This window comes from Leuresthes tenuis, unplaced genomic scaffold, assembly GCF_036924035.1.
Source record: "Leuresthes tenuis unplaced genomic scaffold, fLeuTen1.0.hap1 SCAF_19, whole genome shotgun sequence".
Taxonomy (NCBI): domain Eukaryota; kingdom Metazoa; phylum Chordata; class Actinopteri; order Atheriniformes; family Atherinopsidae; genus Leuresthes; species Leuresthes tenuis.
Genome location: NW_027325373.1, coordinates 5,598,811 through 5,618,703, shown reverse-complemented (window position 1 = coordinate 5,618,703; position 19,893 = coordinate 5,598,811). Strand labels below are relative to the sequence as shown.

General features: G+C 41.8%; 1 protein-coding gene across 4 annotated transcripts in view; it reads left to right on the top strand.

The window, feature by feature from the left end:
* rxraa (retinoid X receptor, alpha a) overlaps positions 1-19,627 on the top strand; it is a 97,673-nt gene extending 78,046 nt beyond the window's left edge. For 2 of the 4 annotated variants that reach the window (XM_072371669.1, XM_072371668.1), the window contains exons 6-11: positions 3,849-4,018; positions 8,794-8,923; positions 11,048-11,180; positions 13,673-13,764; positions 15,021-15,126; positions 15,239-19,627. In XM_072371669.1, coding sequence (XP_072227770.1) covers positions 3,849-4,018; positions 8,794-8,923; positions 11,048-11,180; positions 13,673-13,764; positions 15,021-15,126; positions 15,239-15,386 — 779 coding nt within the window. In that variant the 3' untranslated portion in view covers positions 15,387-19,627. Of the gene's footprint in view, positions 1-3,833; positions 4,019-8,793; positions 8,924-11,047; positions 11,181-13,672; positions 13,765-15,020; positions 15,127-15,238 lie in introns of all 4 variants that reach the window. The other 2 variants (XM_072371667.1, XM_072371666.1) reach the window with 1 other exon arrangement.
* Positions 19,628-19,893: the final 266 nt, after the last annotated feature.

The window sequence follows — 19,893 nt, the reverse complement described above, 5'->3', positions numbered from 1 at the left end:
CATAAGACTTGAAACTAGTGATTGACATTAACTCGGTAGGATAATCTCCACTGAGGTGTACAAGTGAGAATATGGTTGTTTTCTCAGATTTCCTTACAATCATGTTTTCACGGCAGGAAAATTCCACAGCTAGCCGTTTTAAAGAAAGCAGATCTAAGGCACTTTTGGATTGGCCTAATTTTTTTCAAACCTGGAGACAAAGTCCTAAGCTGAAACACTGTTGGTCTGTTTTACACTATCTGGGAAATCCTCCATAGAAACTATTTGGAAAAGGGTTTTCAAACAACACTTTTGAGATTTGATCCAGCATCTTTCTGTCAAAACACAGCTTCTGTCACATAGGATGCAGGGGAGGGGAGCGCACACATGCAAGTCACATGTAAGTTCAGTCCCAGGATCCGGGATGGAGCTAGTTTTTTCCGGCTGCAGATTTGGATACAGTATGTATCTGTTGTTGTGGCATAACTTTTACAGAGGAGGAGGAGACGAGCAGCAGCTAAGATGGTGTGTCTATATCATGTTGTCAGGGCAAGTTCAGACTCATTCAGGAGCTACACTCACACAGTGACCACTTCCAGGTCTAATTGAGACTGAGTATGAGTAGGGAGAGGGTCGTACTGAGACTCAACTTCAGGAAGCTGATCAATCCTGTGGAACGGCTGGCAGTTTGTCTGAGATGGGTGATTTCCTGAGACCTTCCAGACTGACTATGCCAGATTGACATATCGTCATGCACCCAAATTAAGCTTGTTTAAACTTCAGAGCAGAGCGCACAGATGCATGAAATGAAATGGCGCTCCAAAACTGATGTCACAATAACTGGCGCCACGGGGACATGCACTTCCAGATTTTTGTGCACTGTTGTGTGCTGCAGGACAGTTGGAAAACAAGCAGAGTTGCTGAGAGGAGTGTGTGAGCAGGTCCATCTACTGCCGCTCGTCAAGCAGCCAAATGAATGGATTTGGCGCTGTGTTGACGTCGCAGTTCGCTCGTGCGGGCATAACAACAGCTTTAGGGCTTTTCTTTCAGTTGGACATGTAATTATTTTTCCGTGTCAGGAAAGGTTTGCCGTGTTTCCTCTGTAGAAGCAGAAGTAGATTATGGTTCATGTGATCAGTCATGTAAGTTGAATGTTTATTAAAAAAAGGCTAAAAGCCATTGTGAGTGAGCTTGTTTGCGCAATTGTTTTCATACGCTGCGAGTTACTGAATGGCCAAAATTGAATCAAAATGCTTGTCAGTTTATAGCTAAATTGGATCACGTCTTGGAATTGCACAGCATAGTGAAGATTTGTGCCACATTCCTCAGGCTTCTGATTGTATGTACATACTTACCCTGCTATTTGAGAAATAAAATAGTCAGGGATTTAATCGGCCACATGATGAGGACACAATACAGCATGTTAATCAGACCCAGGTCATTGGTCATTATTGCCAGAAGCGCCATCATTTTGGTGTTTATGTAAATAGCATCAGACAGTCATGGTTAAATGGGCAGCGTCATCATTCTGAACAAATTCCAATGTAAGGAGTCTTCTCTGTACATCATCTGCTCTTGTTGTGCTCATCAGTTATTTATTCTTTTGGTTGACTCCTCAGTTCAGAGTCCCATTTTATTTGAACCCCTTGTTTTGTGGCGTTTGCGTCTTTTATTTTTGAAGATAAATCAGCTCAATGCATCTTTTGTTTGCTGTTCTCTCTGCCAGCCACTGTGTTTCCAGTGCTCAATTTCCCAGTTTCTTTGTGCTTCTTCCGGAAGGCAAGCACAGCACACCTGGAAACACCTGGCAGCCTCCTAAGCTTTGGCTAAGTGAGACCTTGGTCATACTGAAAGACCACTTGTTGCTATGGTGACATTTTCCCAACAAAAGTGACTGGCTGGAGTGCTGCTACTACTGGAAAAAGGCTTTAATCACTCAGTGATGTTGTGTCATTGTCCATCTCTGATATTAAAGCTGAATCCTAAGTAGACAGTGAGTTGCTAAATATCATTTGTGATTCATTGTGGAGCCATAAAGTAAAACACCTTCAGAGCGTGACTGCAGTGTGCTTAAGAACAGGAAGAGTTTTGTTATGTGAAGGGAAGAAAAACAGGCAGTGAGGTGAGAATTTTAACACTCCGTGTAGGTGTTAAGAAATGTAAGTGCTCTCAGCAGTGCGCTTAAGCACTCTTTCACACATTGAACATATCAATCAATGCTTTTCTCCATTATGGCATGGCATTTTTTGAATTTAGCGTCTGTAGATAATGTGTAACATACAGTACAGCGATGAAAGCAAAATATATATATACAAAATGCAGGCACATGTTGTGTTGGATGTAACGTCATTGTTAAACATGAGGTCAGGACACTTTTTTTTCTTTTCTTTTTTTAAAGTCTGATCTGTCTGAACCAAATTTTACTTGACCTTTTCTTGCCCCCCCCCCCTCCTTTCTTTTTTATTTATGTCATTGTTGGGCTCTTTACTCCTTTCAAGGATATTATCATTTACTGCCTCTTGCCTCACTCGCCGTGCCGCCTAAGCCTCCCCTGCACCCCGAGGGCTGTGGTTAGAGAACAAGGCAGCAGTAGTCCAAAAGGCTGAGCGAATTCACAGAAAAACAGGATTAAATGAATTTATGCTCTCCCAGTCAGGACAGGAGAGAAGGAGGTGGGAGGGGGGATAAAGCTAACATGATTTCAGCCCTCCTCACCTCTCCGTGACTCCAACACAAGTATTCTACCCTTGGGCTGACCTCCACTGCCAGACAGCAGTTCCTCTAAAGTGGGGCCCCTTTCTCCTTCTCCTCTAACAACCTCTGCTTCCCTTTTCCTCACAACATGACCAAGGCCTCTCCAATTGAGGACATGAAATAGAAACCAGAGGAGGGAAAACTTGAGAAGACAGGTCATCCTGCTCACCCTTTATATGTGATATGTCTGGGTGTGTGTGTGTGTGGGTGGGTGTGTGTGTGTGTGTGTGTGCGTGTGTAAGTGTCATAGGTATAGACTGGTATAGATGCACTAAATAAATTTGAATTTCAAGTTCTTTATCATATGACACATTATTTTATTAATTCATGTTTGGAAGAAAAAGCCACAATACGGGCTTCTTTTTTTTAATATTATTATTATTCTGTGGTATTTTGAGTGAATTAAATTATAGCCTTTTGCAACGACAAAACAGACGAATGTAACTTTCTCACTTGAGGGTGAATATGTGGTTTCTCTTGCCTCGGCTGTGAGTCTCTGTGTCTGCACAGCACACAAACCATTTCCTGTCTCTACCTGCCAAGCCAATCAGAGGGCAGAACCAACTGTTTAAATCTGTTTTTAAACACAACACTCACTGACCAGTGCTGATGCTTTTCTGTTGAAATGTTCTGACCTTCATTCATGGCTTAATGGACTGAGCAAAAAGTACATAATTCATTATGTGTCTATGAATGATCTTGATATGATTTTTTTTGTCATTGAACACAACACGAAAAACACATTTCCTTGATAGGGAAAGAGGAAATCCCTGCTGATTTTATTTTTTTTAAGCATTGTGCAGTTCAAGGGTCTGTTTGTATCACATCAATATTGCTGAAACTGTTATTCATGATTGGACTTTCTCAGATAGGTCGCACGTCATTCACCAGTTTAGTGAGGCAGTTACCGACACTAAAACACACAATACTGTGTTCACTCTACCACTGATACGAAAAGCGTGGACAAAAATCACCAAGTTGAGGGTTTTGCATTTAATCGTCAAGGTTTGTAGCTGCTCAGGAGTCCGACTCTTTGATGTAACCTGCGTGCTCTTGAACACATGCTGACGCTGTCAAACAGCAGTAGTGACCGGAACCAGTTTTGTTACATACAGCCGTTCAGGAGGAGCGCCAGCGAGCCAAGGAGAAAAACGAAAACGAGGTGGAATCGACCAGCTGCGCAAACGAGGACATGCCCGTGGAGAAGATCCTGGAAGCCGAGCAGGCGGTGGAACCCAAAACCGAGACCTACATTGAGAGCAACCTCGGTGTACCATCCAACTCGGTGAGTTTTTTGGGTTTTTTTTCGATACATTTGTTGGTAAGCACTCCATACTCGTCATCACTGTACTCCACCAACAGACAAAATGGTTACTGTTCTTAATGTTTTGCTTATTTATTCATCTTAGATGATTGCATCTGATATTTTGCAATGAAAGTCCTGTATGAGCTGCCTGGAGCATAGTTCTTAATCAGAAACTTCACATCTAAATTGGTGTTAGAAGGGATATTCAATTGCAAACAGCCATCCGTGCATTAACACCTGTGGTTTGTGTAGTTTCTTAAATTGGCAACACTTTGAAATTTGATGACTGCTTGTACAAGCATAATAAAAGCACTGAGGTGTGTGTTCGGGTCAAAGACGTCAGAAACTAATATCAGAATTGATCTGTTTTTCTGTGTATGGAAACATTTGGAGATGTCAGTTAGATTATGATCTGTACATATATACAAAATGCTAATTGACACTGTCGTGGTATTAGGCTATATCGGATGAAATGCATTGTTTTCATCCCAGAGTTCTGCGAGTACACCTTAAAGAAGACAAACGGAAATGTTTTTCATATTTCTGGCTTGTGATTTATTATTATTTATTATTAGGTTCTTCTGTACAAAATCTCCCTGGAGCTGTTGTCCACGAGTCGTTTTAATGTTAAGGGTGTTCTTGTGTTTTCTGCCCTCTGTCCAGAAACCAAAATTTTTTTTTTTTTTTTCAGTTTTCTCGCCTTATAAAGCATGTTTTTGTTTTTTAAGTTAGGTCTAAAGTGCTTGTTGCCTGCTGTTGGATGTTGCTGAATGTAAGATATTCTGTCCTTTTTCTGGGGGGACCTTTGGGAAGTGACTGTTTGTTGTCTGGAGTGCTGGTATAGCTGTTCACCTCCTTTAGTCAGCTGTGAGTCTCCTTCTCTACTCTCTGTATCAGCTGAGCTGTCTTTGACACAGAGGAGACTAAGAGTGATGAATAATGGAACAGACAGACTGTTCCTGAAAGCACCCCACAAAGCCACAGCTTTCTCTGGAATTCTGCAGCAACACGGGAAACAGAGGAGCTGTGCAGAGAGGGGGGCTTTCTTCAGGGATTCATCTGCTGCTGTGGAGGGAAATGTTCTGTGAAGTAAAGGTAGATAATGTGAGGACTGTTATGAGAGTAAGTGGGAGCTGTTGTAAGGGCGGGGGGGGGGGGCAGTTGGAAATGTAGGAGATGAGCGTTGACATTAGATATGAAGGAGGATAAGAAGGGATAACTGAAAGGTCTACAAAGTGTTTTATTTCGACCAGCTCTTATTGGCATGATTGGATGTTTTTCGAGATGGTTTGAAAAGAAATCTGATGCATGATCCAACATGCAGCTTCTGGAAACTAACTGAGGTGGAACTTGCAATTTTGGCACAGTATCGACATTCGACTGTTCCAACCACAAGGACTCCCCTTCTCTTTGAATACCCTCCCTATGCCTCCATTGAGAGGCGCTGCCCCGTGCTATAATTAATCACAGGGTCCAGGTCATGAGTGTACACCATGAATAGGCTCCTGCCACTGTCTAATGACTGGGGTCTAGCCAAGCTGAATAAAAGTGTGTTTATCTCATGGTGACCTAGAACAGGAGTTAAACAGGCGTTAGTAATATCCCTTCAGTCAGAGAGGAGAGGTTTTCTCTTCAGGGGGAGGGGTAGGGGAGAGGATGCTATCATTCACCAATCCTCAGGGTTTCTTTACTTCTCTGCTCTATTTTTGGTGTTATTTCTGCCGCTCTGCCGCCTGTGCATTAATTTACTCCAAAGCTAATCAAAAGCTTCCTATGTGTCCCTTTACTTTGGGCAGGAAACACTGCTGTTGTTTTGATGGTAATTAGCTGATGAGTCATCCCATCTTTGAGGACAGTGCTCAGTCTTCAATCTAAATTAAAAAAAGTGGGACACTTGAGTAATTCATTTTCATACTGATCTGTGTGAGTACCCAGTTTTCCCTCTGTTGTCATGCTCGTAAAGTCTGGTTCAAGCAGAATAATGAAAAATTGAGAGGCAAATCTTTTGAGTCCCCTTCTCATGTGATGAAAATTTCATAGGACAGTATGCAAGCCTGGCATTTCTCTAAGTAGCTGGGTGACGGTGATGCAGAGCGTCTGTGCCATGAATGTATTGAATTTCCTGGAATGAAGACATTTAAGTTAGTGGCAAACAAACTTTCAATTTTTCTCTTATTCTCGGGCCCCAAAAGAAACTTCCTCCTGCTTAGCTACATTTTCCTTCAGTATTCACGGCGGAGTCGTCCATTGTGGCCCGATAACATCCCAAACGCAGCTCAGTGACTTGAACAGTAAGCGCAGTAATGTGATGCTGGAGAATTGTCCCAGGAAAGTGTAAGCTCTTTTTCCCTGTCATCTCCAGTAGAAGCAAAGAATCCAGGTCAGTGTAAACACGGCGAAGATAGCCATGCAACATTCATGAGGCTTACCATGTTTAACCAGAACCCAGGGACTCGTACTCGTGTGAGGAGGAGGTGGCTTGACTTTGGTGCACGTTGGACTCCCCTTCTTGTTTTGATTTGTTTTTGCCCAGCGTGCCCATTGGAGTGAATTAGCAGAACCTGTTCGTGTTTTTCTGAGAGGAAAAACAGCACAGAAAAAAAAGTAGCTCCCACGGAGATCAGATGCTGAAATATTCATAAGATGCCTGTTGTTCTGCTGCCCCTGAAGGAAAAAAGAAAAGACGAATTTCGGTTTTCCAAAAACATCTTTGTGTCTGGTGTAAATGGTATATATATTTCAGCTGCACATCTGTGATACTCTGCAGTCACTGTGAGTTTCACACCATAGGGAAGGAACATGGAGGAGAGGACAGGATGGCTTTTGTCCTGCGTACAATAAACAGACCATTTGAGCATAGATCCGTTTTCTTCTTCATCTTGAATTAATCTTCTCCAGAGACCTGGGAAATTTAGCTTTTGGGATTTGGACTAAGAAGTCAGCAGAAGTTGCAGAATTTTTCTTTTTTTGTCAGAGTTCGAGTGCACACAGGGATAGTTAGTATGAGAGTGTTTATTTGATTTGATATCATGCAGAAACTTGTGTGCACAAAGTCCTTGTTTACACACATGCTTATGAAGCATATGCACTCCTGGGGTGGTGGTGGATTCTTCTCTGAGATTGACAGTATTGTTTGGGATGCCCCCACCCCCACAACCCCATCAATGGAGTTCAGATTTAGTAGGTATTCATATGGTATGCATGGGTTGTAGTAGTATTTAACAACTACACTCTTTATGTAGTAAGAATGATGTCTCTGACTCAAAAGCACCACTTCAGGAGAAGCAGTTTGTTTGAGCAAACAAATCCAACTCTTCTTGTTCTACACTTGACAAAGCTGCATTACACACATATTATTGGTTTGATTATCATTATTCAGCCAGGAACAGTCTCCCAGGTTGAAAAGAAAAAAATGAATTATTTGTGAGGAGAAAAAAGACCAACCTGCCCGACACTTAAATCTGTAGCTCTCCTCCCATTGTGAACTTTCATCCTTGTTTATAATCTGACCAATAATTCTGGTGCTGTTGGCTCATGCTGCTGTAGAGTCTGTTCACGTCTGGTTTGCAGTTACCATACTGTCATTACTTTTTTTTCTGAGAAGCCTACAGCTTTGGCCACCAGAACTTTAATTTATGTCCTTTAAGTAAGTTACAAAACATCTGTTTTATGTGATTGCAATATTTAAAAAAAAAAAAAACTTGAAAAGATTAAAAGTGAATCAGTTTTTTTGTTTTGCTTTGTTTTTGTGGGGTTTTATTGTGATTTTTCTCTTTCAGCCATTTAGAGAGGGGAAGGCAAGGTTATTGCACGTATCACCGCAGCTGAGATACCGATAATGCTATTTAGGACATAAAGAGACCAAAGGGCTTTTTAAAAGCATTTTCAACTGTCTCAGCGCTGCATTATTCCTTTGTCATCTTTTTGGGCTGCTTTTATATTCATGTCCCCTCAATGCTTACATAGGACTAATGAAGTCAAATCAATAAATCATTGGAGCTTTTTCCCTGCTTCATACAGACCTTTTTATTTCTCAGTGGAACTTGTTCCTATTCTGAGCACTAAAAGGACTATCTACAATGAGGTCTGTTAGCCAGCCCAGCCCCGGCACAGCTTGTTTTACCATTCAACAAACTCTTGTGGTTTTCTCCATTGAAAAATGTTGATGCCAATGAGTCTTTTGAGAACTAGAAACAATGTGGAAGTCTCAAGATAGGCACAGCACTCAGAATTTACATTTGTTCTTTTATGAAGAATGAAACAGGAGCCACATGACTTGAGGAATCTTTATAACAGGCAATACTGTGAGTAAACACTACTTTACAAAAGCCCCTCCTGCTCTGCTAATAAAGTCCCCTTTTCAGCTCCTCAGCACTTGTTCTGTAGTAACATGTCAGTGGAGCCTCTTGGGGGCCTCTTGAACTCCACTAGCTGTCCAAGAGTTTTTCGGCTAAAAGATCCCCAAAGAAAGAATCTGCTCAGAAAAAGTTGTTGTTTTTTTTACTGGCAGCTCACTGCAGGTATTTCCTCCACAAGCTGGGACAGAATCACTGTTTGTTTTTCCTTCCTACTCGCCTTCCTCTTTGGAGGATATCGATCACAGCACAGCACTCGTGTTGGTGTCGATGTGTGGGTGAGAACACGGTGATTCATCGGTATCCCAAGATCAGGCTATCAGCCAAAACATACACACAGGTCAAAACAAAAATATCACACCGATTCATTTACCTGTTTTTGTGTCTGTTGCCCTGCAGCCCAATGACCCAGTGACAAACATCTGTCAAGCGGCTGACAAGCAGCTATTTACCTTGGTGGAGTGGGCCAAGAGGATCCCCCACTTCTCTGAGCTGCCGCTGGACGACCAGGTCATCTTGCTACGAGCAGGTCTGTCAGCACAGCTTCTGCACGTTCACAACCTCATGGAATTCTTAGAAAGCAGATTTAAGCGTTGTGTTTGAATGAATCATCATTTCGTTCACTGTTTATGTAATGCAGAAGTTTTGAGCAACCCCTCATTTCTTTAAATTTTGCTTACAAGGAGCCAGACTTTCTTCCTTTGATGTGCTCTTGAGCGATGGATTTCCAGGCTTTCTGAAGATCTTCCAAAGTGTTTCTTATAACATTTGCTGCTTTTTCACACTTCTGTCTGTTCCTTGTACTTGTCAGAGGAATGTTTTGTTTGTTTGTTTGTTTGATTATTTATGTGTTTATTTATTCATTCAGTCATACATACAAGTCAAGTCAAACAAAAAAAACTGTGAAAAAAGAACCAATCTTAAAGTGTATCTTTAGGCACTCTGTTACTGTCAGGCGCTTTCAACGATAATACAGTTGGACAGGTAAAAGATAGCATTTTTGCACAAGGTGATCCCCAAAGACCTTATTGCCTGAAGTCCCTTCATAAGCTGTCGAAGGTAAGCCAAGAGACACAGGAACTGGACAGAAAATCAGTGGCAACAGAATCCTCCCCAGAGCCCGGACTTCAACATTATTGAAGCAGTGTGGGATCATCTTGACAGAGAACGGAACAAAAGGCAGCCCACATCCAAAGAAGAGCTTTGGGATGTCCTTCAATAAGCCTGGAGAACAATTCCTGAAGACTCCTTAAAGAAATGACAGAAAGCTGGTTTAAGAAGTTCCAGAATGTGTTGAAGAATAGAAGTGGTCATACCTAACATTGATTTTCCTAACTGATGATTAGAATTGTACAAACTCTGTTTTTTGCATTTACATAGATTTTTGCAGGTTTCAATAAATTGCTGCTCCTGTTTCCTGATTTCCCATGAATATATAAAAAAGTGTGCACAGAACTTGCACAGTGCTGTAGATACAGCACAAAAAGCATATAATAAAGAAGGGAAAAACAGAGTTTGAATAAGACACTGTACACATCAGCAGTGATTCAGGAAAATGTTTGATTCCAGTGAGGGTTATTCAAAGAAAAACGGAAGATTTGACGGTTCAACGGGCTGCAGATGAGACAAACAAACATATTTTAGCATTTAAGAGAAATTACATCAACACAATGGACTGAAAAATGCCAGAACTAACTCCCAATCTTTATCTATGTAGAGAGCTCTTAGCTAAACAGAACATGAGGAGGTTAATGCTGTGTATGATTATGAATGACTCTCTTGGTTATGTGACTGAGAGAAGAGACAGACCCACAATCACTGTATGCATCTGCTGTATGTGAAAAAGCAAGCCAACTGCTAAGCATCACAGAGGCAGCGACATGGAACAGAGTGAATCATCTGTCACTTCTGCTACATTCACTAACGTCACATGCAGGGAGGTCTTTTGGGTTCTCCCACCACATTGCCCTGGTTCCCTGCCTGTCACTCCAAATTACACCATTATATTCTCTATCCACCTCCAGGAAAAGAAGCACCACACACCCTTCTCTAATACTGAAAAGAAAGAAAAGAATCCTCTATCATTCCTTGTCTTTTGCATATACAATGATGGAAAGACTTCAGCAAAGTAGACAGACACATTATTCTGCAGAGCTCGTCTCCTCTTAGCTCTCAGGTTTGCTATAAATAACCGCTTTAGTTCTGCTGTATCAAAGATAAAAGCATCTCAGCTCCTCTCATAGCCAACTCAACTGTGGGGAGAAGAGGTGAGTGTTGCCAGGCAGAACAGTTAAAGGAGCCCTGTCGCTCACACGGCGGCGCCTTGTGTCCTGTTTGCTCTCTGTGTCAGGCCCCCTGCTTTGGCATATCAAGCCTCTTGTCTTTATTGTAATGGCAGGCACAGTTCATCCCTTTTACACGGTTGTCTCTTTAGAAAGCACGATTCAAATGTCTTAGTAATAACCTGATGCTTGTGCTTGAGAAGGCTGCAGGCTTTTATGGTGCAGCATAATTGATTCGTTGGAATTCCATCTTTGCTGTCAGTTTAGTTTCGCTTGAATGCTATGTGAACTTGTTATTTTATCTTTTTTCTGGGATTTAGTTATCCTTTTTTCATACTTCTCCTCAATCCCTCTCCTTATCTCTGCCGCAGGTTGGAATGAACTCCTCATTGCATCGTTTTCGCACCGTTCGATCGCGGTAAAAGACGGGATTCTGTTGGCGACGGGGCTGCACGTCCACCGCAACAGCGCCCATAGCGCTGGAGTTGGAGCCATCTTTGACAGGTCATTATGGCCATATTACTAAACTTTATTGCACCTGGTATTGTTTGGATTCATTTAACAGCAGCAACCACTTTTAGTACGATTTCAGCTGCCATTTTGTTCTTAAAGGCGTTTGCAAAGATGGGTCAAGTTGTAATGAAGTCCTGTTCTTTTAATTGACTTATTTGTACTTTTTACTTCATAATAAGACTTTGATTAAAGAAATCTTTAAACTATATTATGATTTGTGCAAATGCCCTTTCTATGGAGCGAAAAAGATATCTAGTACAAATAAAGCATAGTTAGAACAGGTTTAGATAAGTATATTTTACATAAGTTTTAACTTTTTTTGACAGTATGTGACTTTTATGTTTCTTTCAGTGTATTACTCAGTGACTGGAAATCACAAGGATGCTTCACTGAGAGCTAAGCAGCGCAGGAATTATTGATTAGCTCTGGTATATTAAATATGTACACCTGGATCATGGGTATGGAAGAAACTCTGAGCTGCTCAGAAAATGTAAAAAAAAATCCATGCGAAGTTCAGCCTAAGTGAAGTCAGTGAGTGTGCAGGAACCACCCTGGTGACTGTTATTGATGTTCCAGGCAGCAAGCTGACAGACTGACTGAAATATCACTTGAGTGTTTTGTGTGTATTCAGCAGCATCACAACCTGAGCAGAACTAAGAGAAGCTATTTGGAAAGTTGGATTTACAGCTGGATTTATACTGTGCCGCCTGAGCCAAGTGCGTTTTCAGACTTATCTTAGAAGATGAAGATAAGTAGGCTATTAACGTCCCATTTATCATGACACAAGCCATTGTGCTCTAATGCATCTCTCTTCTTTCTGTGCCCTACTGAATAAATCAAATATCATTGAAAAGGGGAACCTATGTAGACCTTTATCAGGTCTTACAGTTGATTGTGTATTTGAGAGTAAAACCAAGCAATGAGGATAGAACATTTAAGCAGCATTATAAGTGTCCAAAAGCACAATTCATCTGTCATCTTCAGATGAAAGAAGAGTAATCAAGGACAAAAACTCTTCACCGATCAAGAAGACAAGAATCTAACATCCTCTAATGAATAAGATCCAGAGTGTCTTTGTGGTGACGACAAAATCTTGTGGAAGCATAACCATCGGCGCAGCATTCCAACCATTAGGCCTTTGTGGTAGAGAGGCTGGATTGAAATGGAGAAGGAATTTTCCAATAGTGTGTGTCTGTGTGAAAGGAACCTGGCAGTATTAGTTCCTTCAGTGAAAAACAGTGATGGCAGCATCATACTGTGCGGACGCTTTTCTGTGACAGATCCTCAGTGAGGACCTTTTCCACAACGATCAAGACCTCAGGCTGGGGCAAAGGTTTTTATTTCAAGACGAGACAATAGGATGAAGTATCAAGAAGACACAAGGTTTAGATTGTTAAGACGTTTACAAGAAACCACAAAAATCTTTTCTTGTCTCGCTGGTTTAGTGTGTGGAATGATGAGGGGAGAAAAACTGAATTTGTGTTAAAAGGTCTGAAACAAACAAAAAAAAATGTCGAACGGTCTGAAAACTTTCCACCAAGAAGTTCAGATTTGTATTGATCCATGCAATCCATCAGGAGCTCCGTTGTTCAAGTTTTATTCTGAAAATGAAAATTTCCCTTGTACTCGTATATGTGCTTGGACAGAGAAATGGCAGTTGCTGTGATCTGCAGCCTTCATGCTCATTCATCGACATTCACAGCCACAGGACGTATTCCATGTCTGCATTAACTGTGGCAAGCATTAAGATACAGAGAACTGATTATGTATCCTTATCTACTCTCCGCTCTCTCTTGCCCATACAAATGAAGAGGCTGATTAACTTACACACTTCACTCCTTTCTTTCTTTTTTTCTTTCTTTTTTGTAGCTCTGTTGTTTCTCCTCAGAGCAAATTGAATTAGAATGAGCTAAGAGCCACAATTGACTTTACTATCCGAATGCGAGGGCCAGAGAGAAACATAGTGGCGGGGGTAACCAGCGCCGGGGAGAGGGTGTGACCGAGTCAAAGAAGGGTGAGGAGTTCGAGCGACTCCACGCTGCGGCACACCCACCAGTGATGTCACACACAGACAGTGGGAGCGCTGGTGTTGGATTACAGCTTGTGTTTACTCTGTGGCTTTCCTTTTATGAAAACCACATACTAAATATAATTACTTTGCAGGGTTGTAAACTTTTCCACTGATCTGTGCCTATGTGGGCTCACTGTAGGCTCGTGTGCATTTGTTTTTTAAATAGATGTAAGCTGGAATAGCGGTCTAAAAAAACATATTTTGAACGCACCAGTCTCGATAGTTCACATGAGGAGCAGTGACTCATTTGCAAAAATGTACCAATTAGATTCAAGTGGTTTCCTGTGATCTTAACTTTTCTGGCTCTTGTTTGCTTGTCTGACATAACACAGTAGCCAAGAAATAAACTACGCCTGAGTCCTGAATTTTAATGAGCCATAGATCTGACTTTTTTTTTTACCCCGTTGCACAGAGTGCTCACAGAGCTGGTGTCAAAGATGAGGGACATGCAGATGGATAAGACAGAACTGGGGTGCCTTCGAGCCATCGTCCTTTTCAACCCAGGTAACCATCCACACGTGTGAGCTTTTCAGGGTCCACAGCAGGTAAACCAACCTGTAAACGGAACCTCAGGTGGAGCTGCATGATTTCAGAAAGGATAACAGCAGGGCACAGAAGCTGTGTATTCATTCACATGTGTGGAAAAGATCAGTAAGAAGGGAATAGTGTTCTTTTTCTAAAAAAGCACAGTGATTCTCTCCGACTGTTGGGTGGAGTGTCACTTTGCTGTGTGTCTCAGCTTGACCTCATTCATGTGATGCCAGAATTGGGATCTCTCTCCACTTCTGTCATTTGTAAAAGCAGAACAATTCTGTTTTCTTTTTCCCTAAAAAGCTCTTTAGTTTAGACGTGTCTTAAAGAGGCATGTGTTACCACGCTTTTCTTTATGTAAACCTTATCAAACCAAACAGCATCTGTTTACTCTAGCTGCCCATGACTGTGACCCACGTTTTAATGACTTGATGTGGGCGCCTCCTGCCTCCCGTCCGTCTGAGGGCCGCTGTGGATCTGCTCATGCCAGACACACTGCTCCTCTGTGTACCACATTTTGTTCAGGCCGCATCCGGGCCCGCTGGCCTCGGTTCTCTTTTCCAGCTGATTCCTTGTTAATTAGCGGTTTGCAAGACTGGTCTGACTGAGGGAGCAAAGGGTTGGGGTGTGGAGGAGGGGCTAGCGAGGCTAAAAGGGCCCTCAGTCCTTCCTTTCCCACACTGCGCGGTCTCGTTCGGCCATTAGCAACAAATGTTCATTCACTGTTGGTCGATCGCGCTGCGCTTTGTTCTCCAGAAATGTTCATCAGTGATGTGTTTATGTTGTGAATCAAAGACGTGAATCCCTAATGGAAGCTGAAATGAGCGCAGCTTGGAAATTACAGCCTTGATTGGACTAACCCAGAAAGTGGTGACCCATGTTCATACTGAGCCTGCAGGGTTAAAACTCAATGTGTAACTTACAACCTGCTTCTAGACATGGCATAAAATGTAAATAAACAGAAAGCTATTATTTGCTGAGCAGGTAAACCCCCTTGATTGAACTGATATAAGAGTACAGACAGCAGAGAAATGCTGAAAATGTAAACATTTTTATTTCGACCGTTGTTGTAATTCTTTGTGTTCCATCATAATCTGATGAATGGTGCCCTTTAGCAAGTGAATCACTGTCCAGAAGTTAAGATTTTAAGAGCTCTGAGTGTAAGAGAAAGAGGAAAAAAATTCAGTCTGAGCTGTGTTACGGTTGTTTCTTTTTGTGTGTCTCCGGAGACTCTAAGGGTCTGTCCAACCCAGGTGAAGTCGAAGCCCTGAGAGAGAAAGTCTACGCGTCTTTAGAGGCCTACTGCAAACAGAAGTACCCCGAGCAGCCGGGCAGGTAGGATTCAAATCGCCAAGCATTTGCTCATTTCAGATGCATTATTTGTGTGATTCAGTCATGTGTATTGATGACTGTAACATGCCGTTCCTTCGGCCTTGTGTCTACACAGGTTCGCCAAGCTGTTGCTGCGGTTACCAGCGCTGCGCTCCATCGGGCTCAAGTGTCTGGAGCACTTGTTCTTCTTCAAGCTGATCGGCGACACACCCATCGACACCTTCCTAATGGAAATGCTAGAAGCCCCACATCAAATGACATAATAGGAGTGAGCCCTCCTCACCCCACCGCTTCTTCGTACGCTCCTCAAGCGCATCGCCTCGCAGCCCTGGATCGGGAGCAGGGTTTTTTGTTTTTTTTTAAAAGTCCATCTCCAGCAAAGGACACGTCCCATGAAGACTTTGGATGGAGAATCTCTACTTTCCTCCCTCTGTCCTTCCCTCCGTCCGCTCTTTCCCCAACTCCCTTGGATGTGTTTCAGAACAAGGAATCCATCACGCTTATGGGTCTGTTTTATACCTTGTAAAAATATATAAATAAGAAATATATGAAAAATCACACAACATCAACATGAGTAACAACGGTGGAGTGAAATGAGGACGGACGAAGGACAAAAGAAACCTAATGAGCCATGGTTTTCATCTTCTCCCTCCGCCCTGACATGAACAAGCAGAGACGATCAGGTTTCAAAACACTCACAGTAAAGCTTGCAGGTATATTCACCAAAACGGCAATGATGTCACCTTTGGACACTCAGCGTTTGTGATTGGGACAATCGTAGACTCTTGGAAACCTTGGGGCCCATCTTCGGACTGGACCATTTTTGGGGGGTGGGGGGGTTTATCCACCGGCCTAAAGAAACTCGTCTGTTCGGTCGGACTTGACTGAACACGTCAGGCCTTGCACTAGCAGTTTTTTTCAAGAGTGAGCTTGTCGGCGCAGAACTCAGAGGTGGCTTAAGAAGATTGCAAATGCTCACAAACCTCAGGTCTCCTCCCAGTTCCGACGAACCCAACCATGTCTTACTGCGATAGCACTGTGCAACTTCAGGGAGGATGTCTTAGTAGTCGACTAATCAGCCCTTGAGTCCTCAAAGAGTTGGAAGAGCTGGTTATGTACAATCAACACAGCTTTCTGTACTCACAGGTTGTGGTAAATGACCAACCTATTAGCTTCATGCTACGTGAGCATCACTGGACGCTCTAAAAGGCCTCCAGGAGGTGCAGGAACAGTTTTTGCTAAGCTGTTTCATTTCTGCGCAGCCCCGCGGGTGATTCTAACACACTCGGGTGACTCGAAAGTGAGCGTAAGGTCACGCCGGTTAGGAAGCAGTGTCGTCCCTTTTCTCCGCCCTCACTGCTTGTCATTTTCTGTGAATTTCAGCACACCCGATAACGCCTCCACTGCTCATCGCAGCGGGTATCAGCTTTTTTTAAGAAGAAAAAAAACACCTCATATTTACATGTACAGAAAGTTACAGCCGTACACAGTATTGACGTTTGTTTTTTTAGTTTTCTCTTTAAGAGGAGAATGCACAATTACCTCTGTCGCCATCGCTCAGACCTTTAGCTCTTTACATTCGTTTAGGCTTCATCCATATACAGCGTGTGGGAGACGCGCATGTCGTTGCAGCGAAGCCGTTCTCTGTTTATTTGTTTGTTTCTTGGCACTTAACCTCATGACAATGGAGTCGGGCTTCGAAGCGGACAGAGCTGATGTAAATGTAATCGACCTCTGAGGTGGAATTTGGCCCTGGCCCAGTTAGGAACGCCTCAGTCCTTTTCCTCTTCAGAGGGTGACACACTCACACAAGCAGACACACACTCTGTGCACTTCTCTGGACAACCAAGTGTCATTTAAGTTGAACTGAAATGTTGAATATCTCGATGTCATGTATAGATGTGCTTTATGCCCATATTCTTTTCTTTTCTGTTCTTTTTTTTGTCTTTGTGGTTGTTTTTTTCCACCTCTGCTTTTCTCCAAATGCTGCAGCTTTTGCAAAACTATGCATCGAGTACATTTCCAAAGATTGTCCACAGAGCGGTTTAAACAGGCCTAATGTGTGTGTAGCGGATGTTTGTGAGGTGGGCGTCCACATTTTTAGATATCTGATAGTCATTCTGTTCTGGTTTACAAACCCTGGACTAAAATAATTGCTGGTGTCTTAGAGCAAAGTGGGTTGTTGGGTTTTGTTCTCTTTTTTTTCTCCCCCCTTACAATAATTTCACCGCACTTTCACAAGCACCTTTCTCAAGACACTCTCTGGACGACAACAAGAAAAAAACAAACCCGAGCACTGTGTTTTCATCTCTCTTTGATAAACTGAGTTTTTTAATGCAGCATGAGTGAGTGAGTGGAGTCTTGAGTGTGCCGATCCAATCCAGATTTTTCAGTTCAAGTATGATTAATGAATATAAATATGACCTTGAGGGCAGAAAAATGCATTCTAAACTATTTTCTGTCTTTTTATATGACGCATTGACTCTGTATCTTTAAAACCTAATGAAATTTGATTTCGAAAAAACATGCACACTTGTAACTTTTAGACTGAAAATCGATTACATTCCATCTCAAAATTGGCTTTCACACTCACAGTTTTCAAGTGATTAAATTTTTTTTAAACGAAATGACTCCGCTGCATTTCACAGCCAGACCCGTGTTACCTGTTTGGCTTCACTGCTCTAATCTAATAAAGTCAATAATCAGACACACGTGTAAATAGCATCTTTAGAAAAAACATTTTTTTAAATGAACCCATGAGCAGATAGCTGTCGCCTACTGACTGCTGTTTGAGCTCTTTTTTATTAATGCTTTCATGACATTTTTCACCAAAACAACTGATTGACAGTCTGAAAAGCTCTTTATTTTAACTCATGGCACCATCAAGACTCCACAGAGCACTGGCTTTGATGCAGCGGCTAAAAGATCGTGTTAATCATTCGTTTTGTGGCCACCTACTTCAAGGAGGCATCTGCGTGGAGGGAATTTAACAATGTTCCACCTCATGAAACGAACCTGCGGTGATCTCCTCTGTGTTTATGAGCCAGCTCTGAAATGTCAGATGGGATTCACACCTCACGCAGGACGGTTTCACTTTGGGCGGGAGCGAAAGTTGTAGAGGGAAAGTGAGGGAGGTGGTGGCGATTTAAGTGCTGCTGGCTCCCTCTGGTGGAAGAGTAGCAGCGCTGCAACACTACTTGAATCTTTCTACTATGTAATCAGACAAATGGATGGCACTTTGTGACACCGCCACCATTGCTTTAGAGCAGACCAAAACAGAGAAAAGTAGCAATAATTTCACTATAATCTGCTGTTACCCGACATGTTCAGTGAGTCTGTATTCTTACCTATCCAGGTGATAGTATTAACTGCCAGCTTGAGCTCAGTTTACAGTATTTATATTTTTGGGGGGTGGACATACTTAATTGTCTGTTAAAACAGAAAAGTAGAAGCAGAGGATTACTTTTTTTTCTGATTCTAATCAAGAAAAATTTATTTCAAACAATCAAACACTCACGTTACCCTGACATTTAAGTGTTTCTCCTCCTGTTTTTGTTTCTCAAGCCATATTAAGTGTATAAAGCGCAAGCTCACTCTGACGGGCTTGGAACTTCTCGATGAGATAAAGGAATGATGTAGAATGATCGCCTACATGAATGCTTTATAACATAAAGCTATATTTTGTTAATATGTATATGTGTATATATTTATAAATATATATCAGCAGATCTATTCCTTGAGTATTTCCAAATTTGAAAAGAGGGAGAAAAGTCTTTCAGACCAAACCTTAATGGTGTGGTGGGGGGTTGTTTTGCATTTCAATCTCTGAAAGGAATCCTGATCAACCAGCAGAAGTGCAGCAGCTCTGAACTCTGAAGAAGCAGCTTCTCGGCTGTTAATGTGACTTTTAAAAAAATCTAGCAGAAAACAGAAACAGGCGAAGACTTCAAACCCTCCGAAATGTACGTGTTGCCTAGCGAATTCCATGTTGAAAAAGTGTGACCAGGAAAAGCCGAGCACGTGACACAATCACTGCTTTCTTTGTTTGCATTGACAGTACAATGTTCTAGTTTAAAAGAAGAGACTGAAGAGGAAAAGAAAAAAGAAAAAAACACTTGGAAAAAGATCTATTTTTGTACAAAGGTAATTTTGTCCCTTGCTAATGTACTCTGTTCTTTCCCTTCTCTTCTGTGGGCTGTTATATTCGTCGTGGAAAAGCTTACTCAATTTCAGACTGAAAATGTATAGTGGGAGGAATAGTCGGCTTTGGCACTTTGGTAACTGTGTCTTTACTTTGCCTTTATTTTTTTTTTTAAATCCCGTTGTTGCAAGACGGGAGTGTTTCTGTTCATTTTATATATATATATATATATATATATAATTTGTCTGTTTTTAACAAGGTGGAAATTTGTCATCTGTTCTTTGTGAATTGTTCCAATGTTCTACCTTTATGGACAGAAAAGAGGGGGAAAAAAAGGTTATTAAAAAACAAATTTACAAGTGACTGACGCCAGATTCTGTGTGATGCTTTCAGAGGTTCAAAATCACAACACGACTCCGCGTGAAACATACAAAAAGTGTTGGTTTTTTTATTAGGTTGTAGGTTGTTACTGTCAGATGCAAATATTCCACAAAACCCAGGTGAACTACAGAGAACAGATGCCGTGGTGTGCTTCGTGTGCACGACTATGAGCTAATCAAGCATTTTTTTTTTTTAAATGAAAGAAAAAAAAAAAGCAAAAGCAACACGTCAGTGTAACATGTACAGAT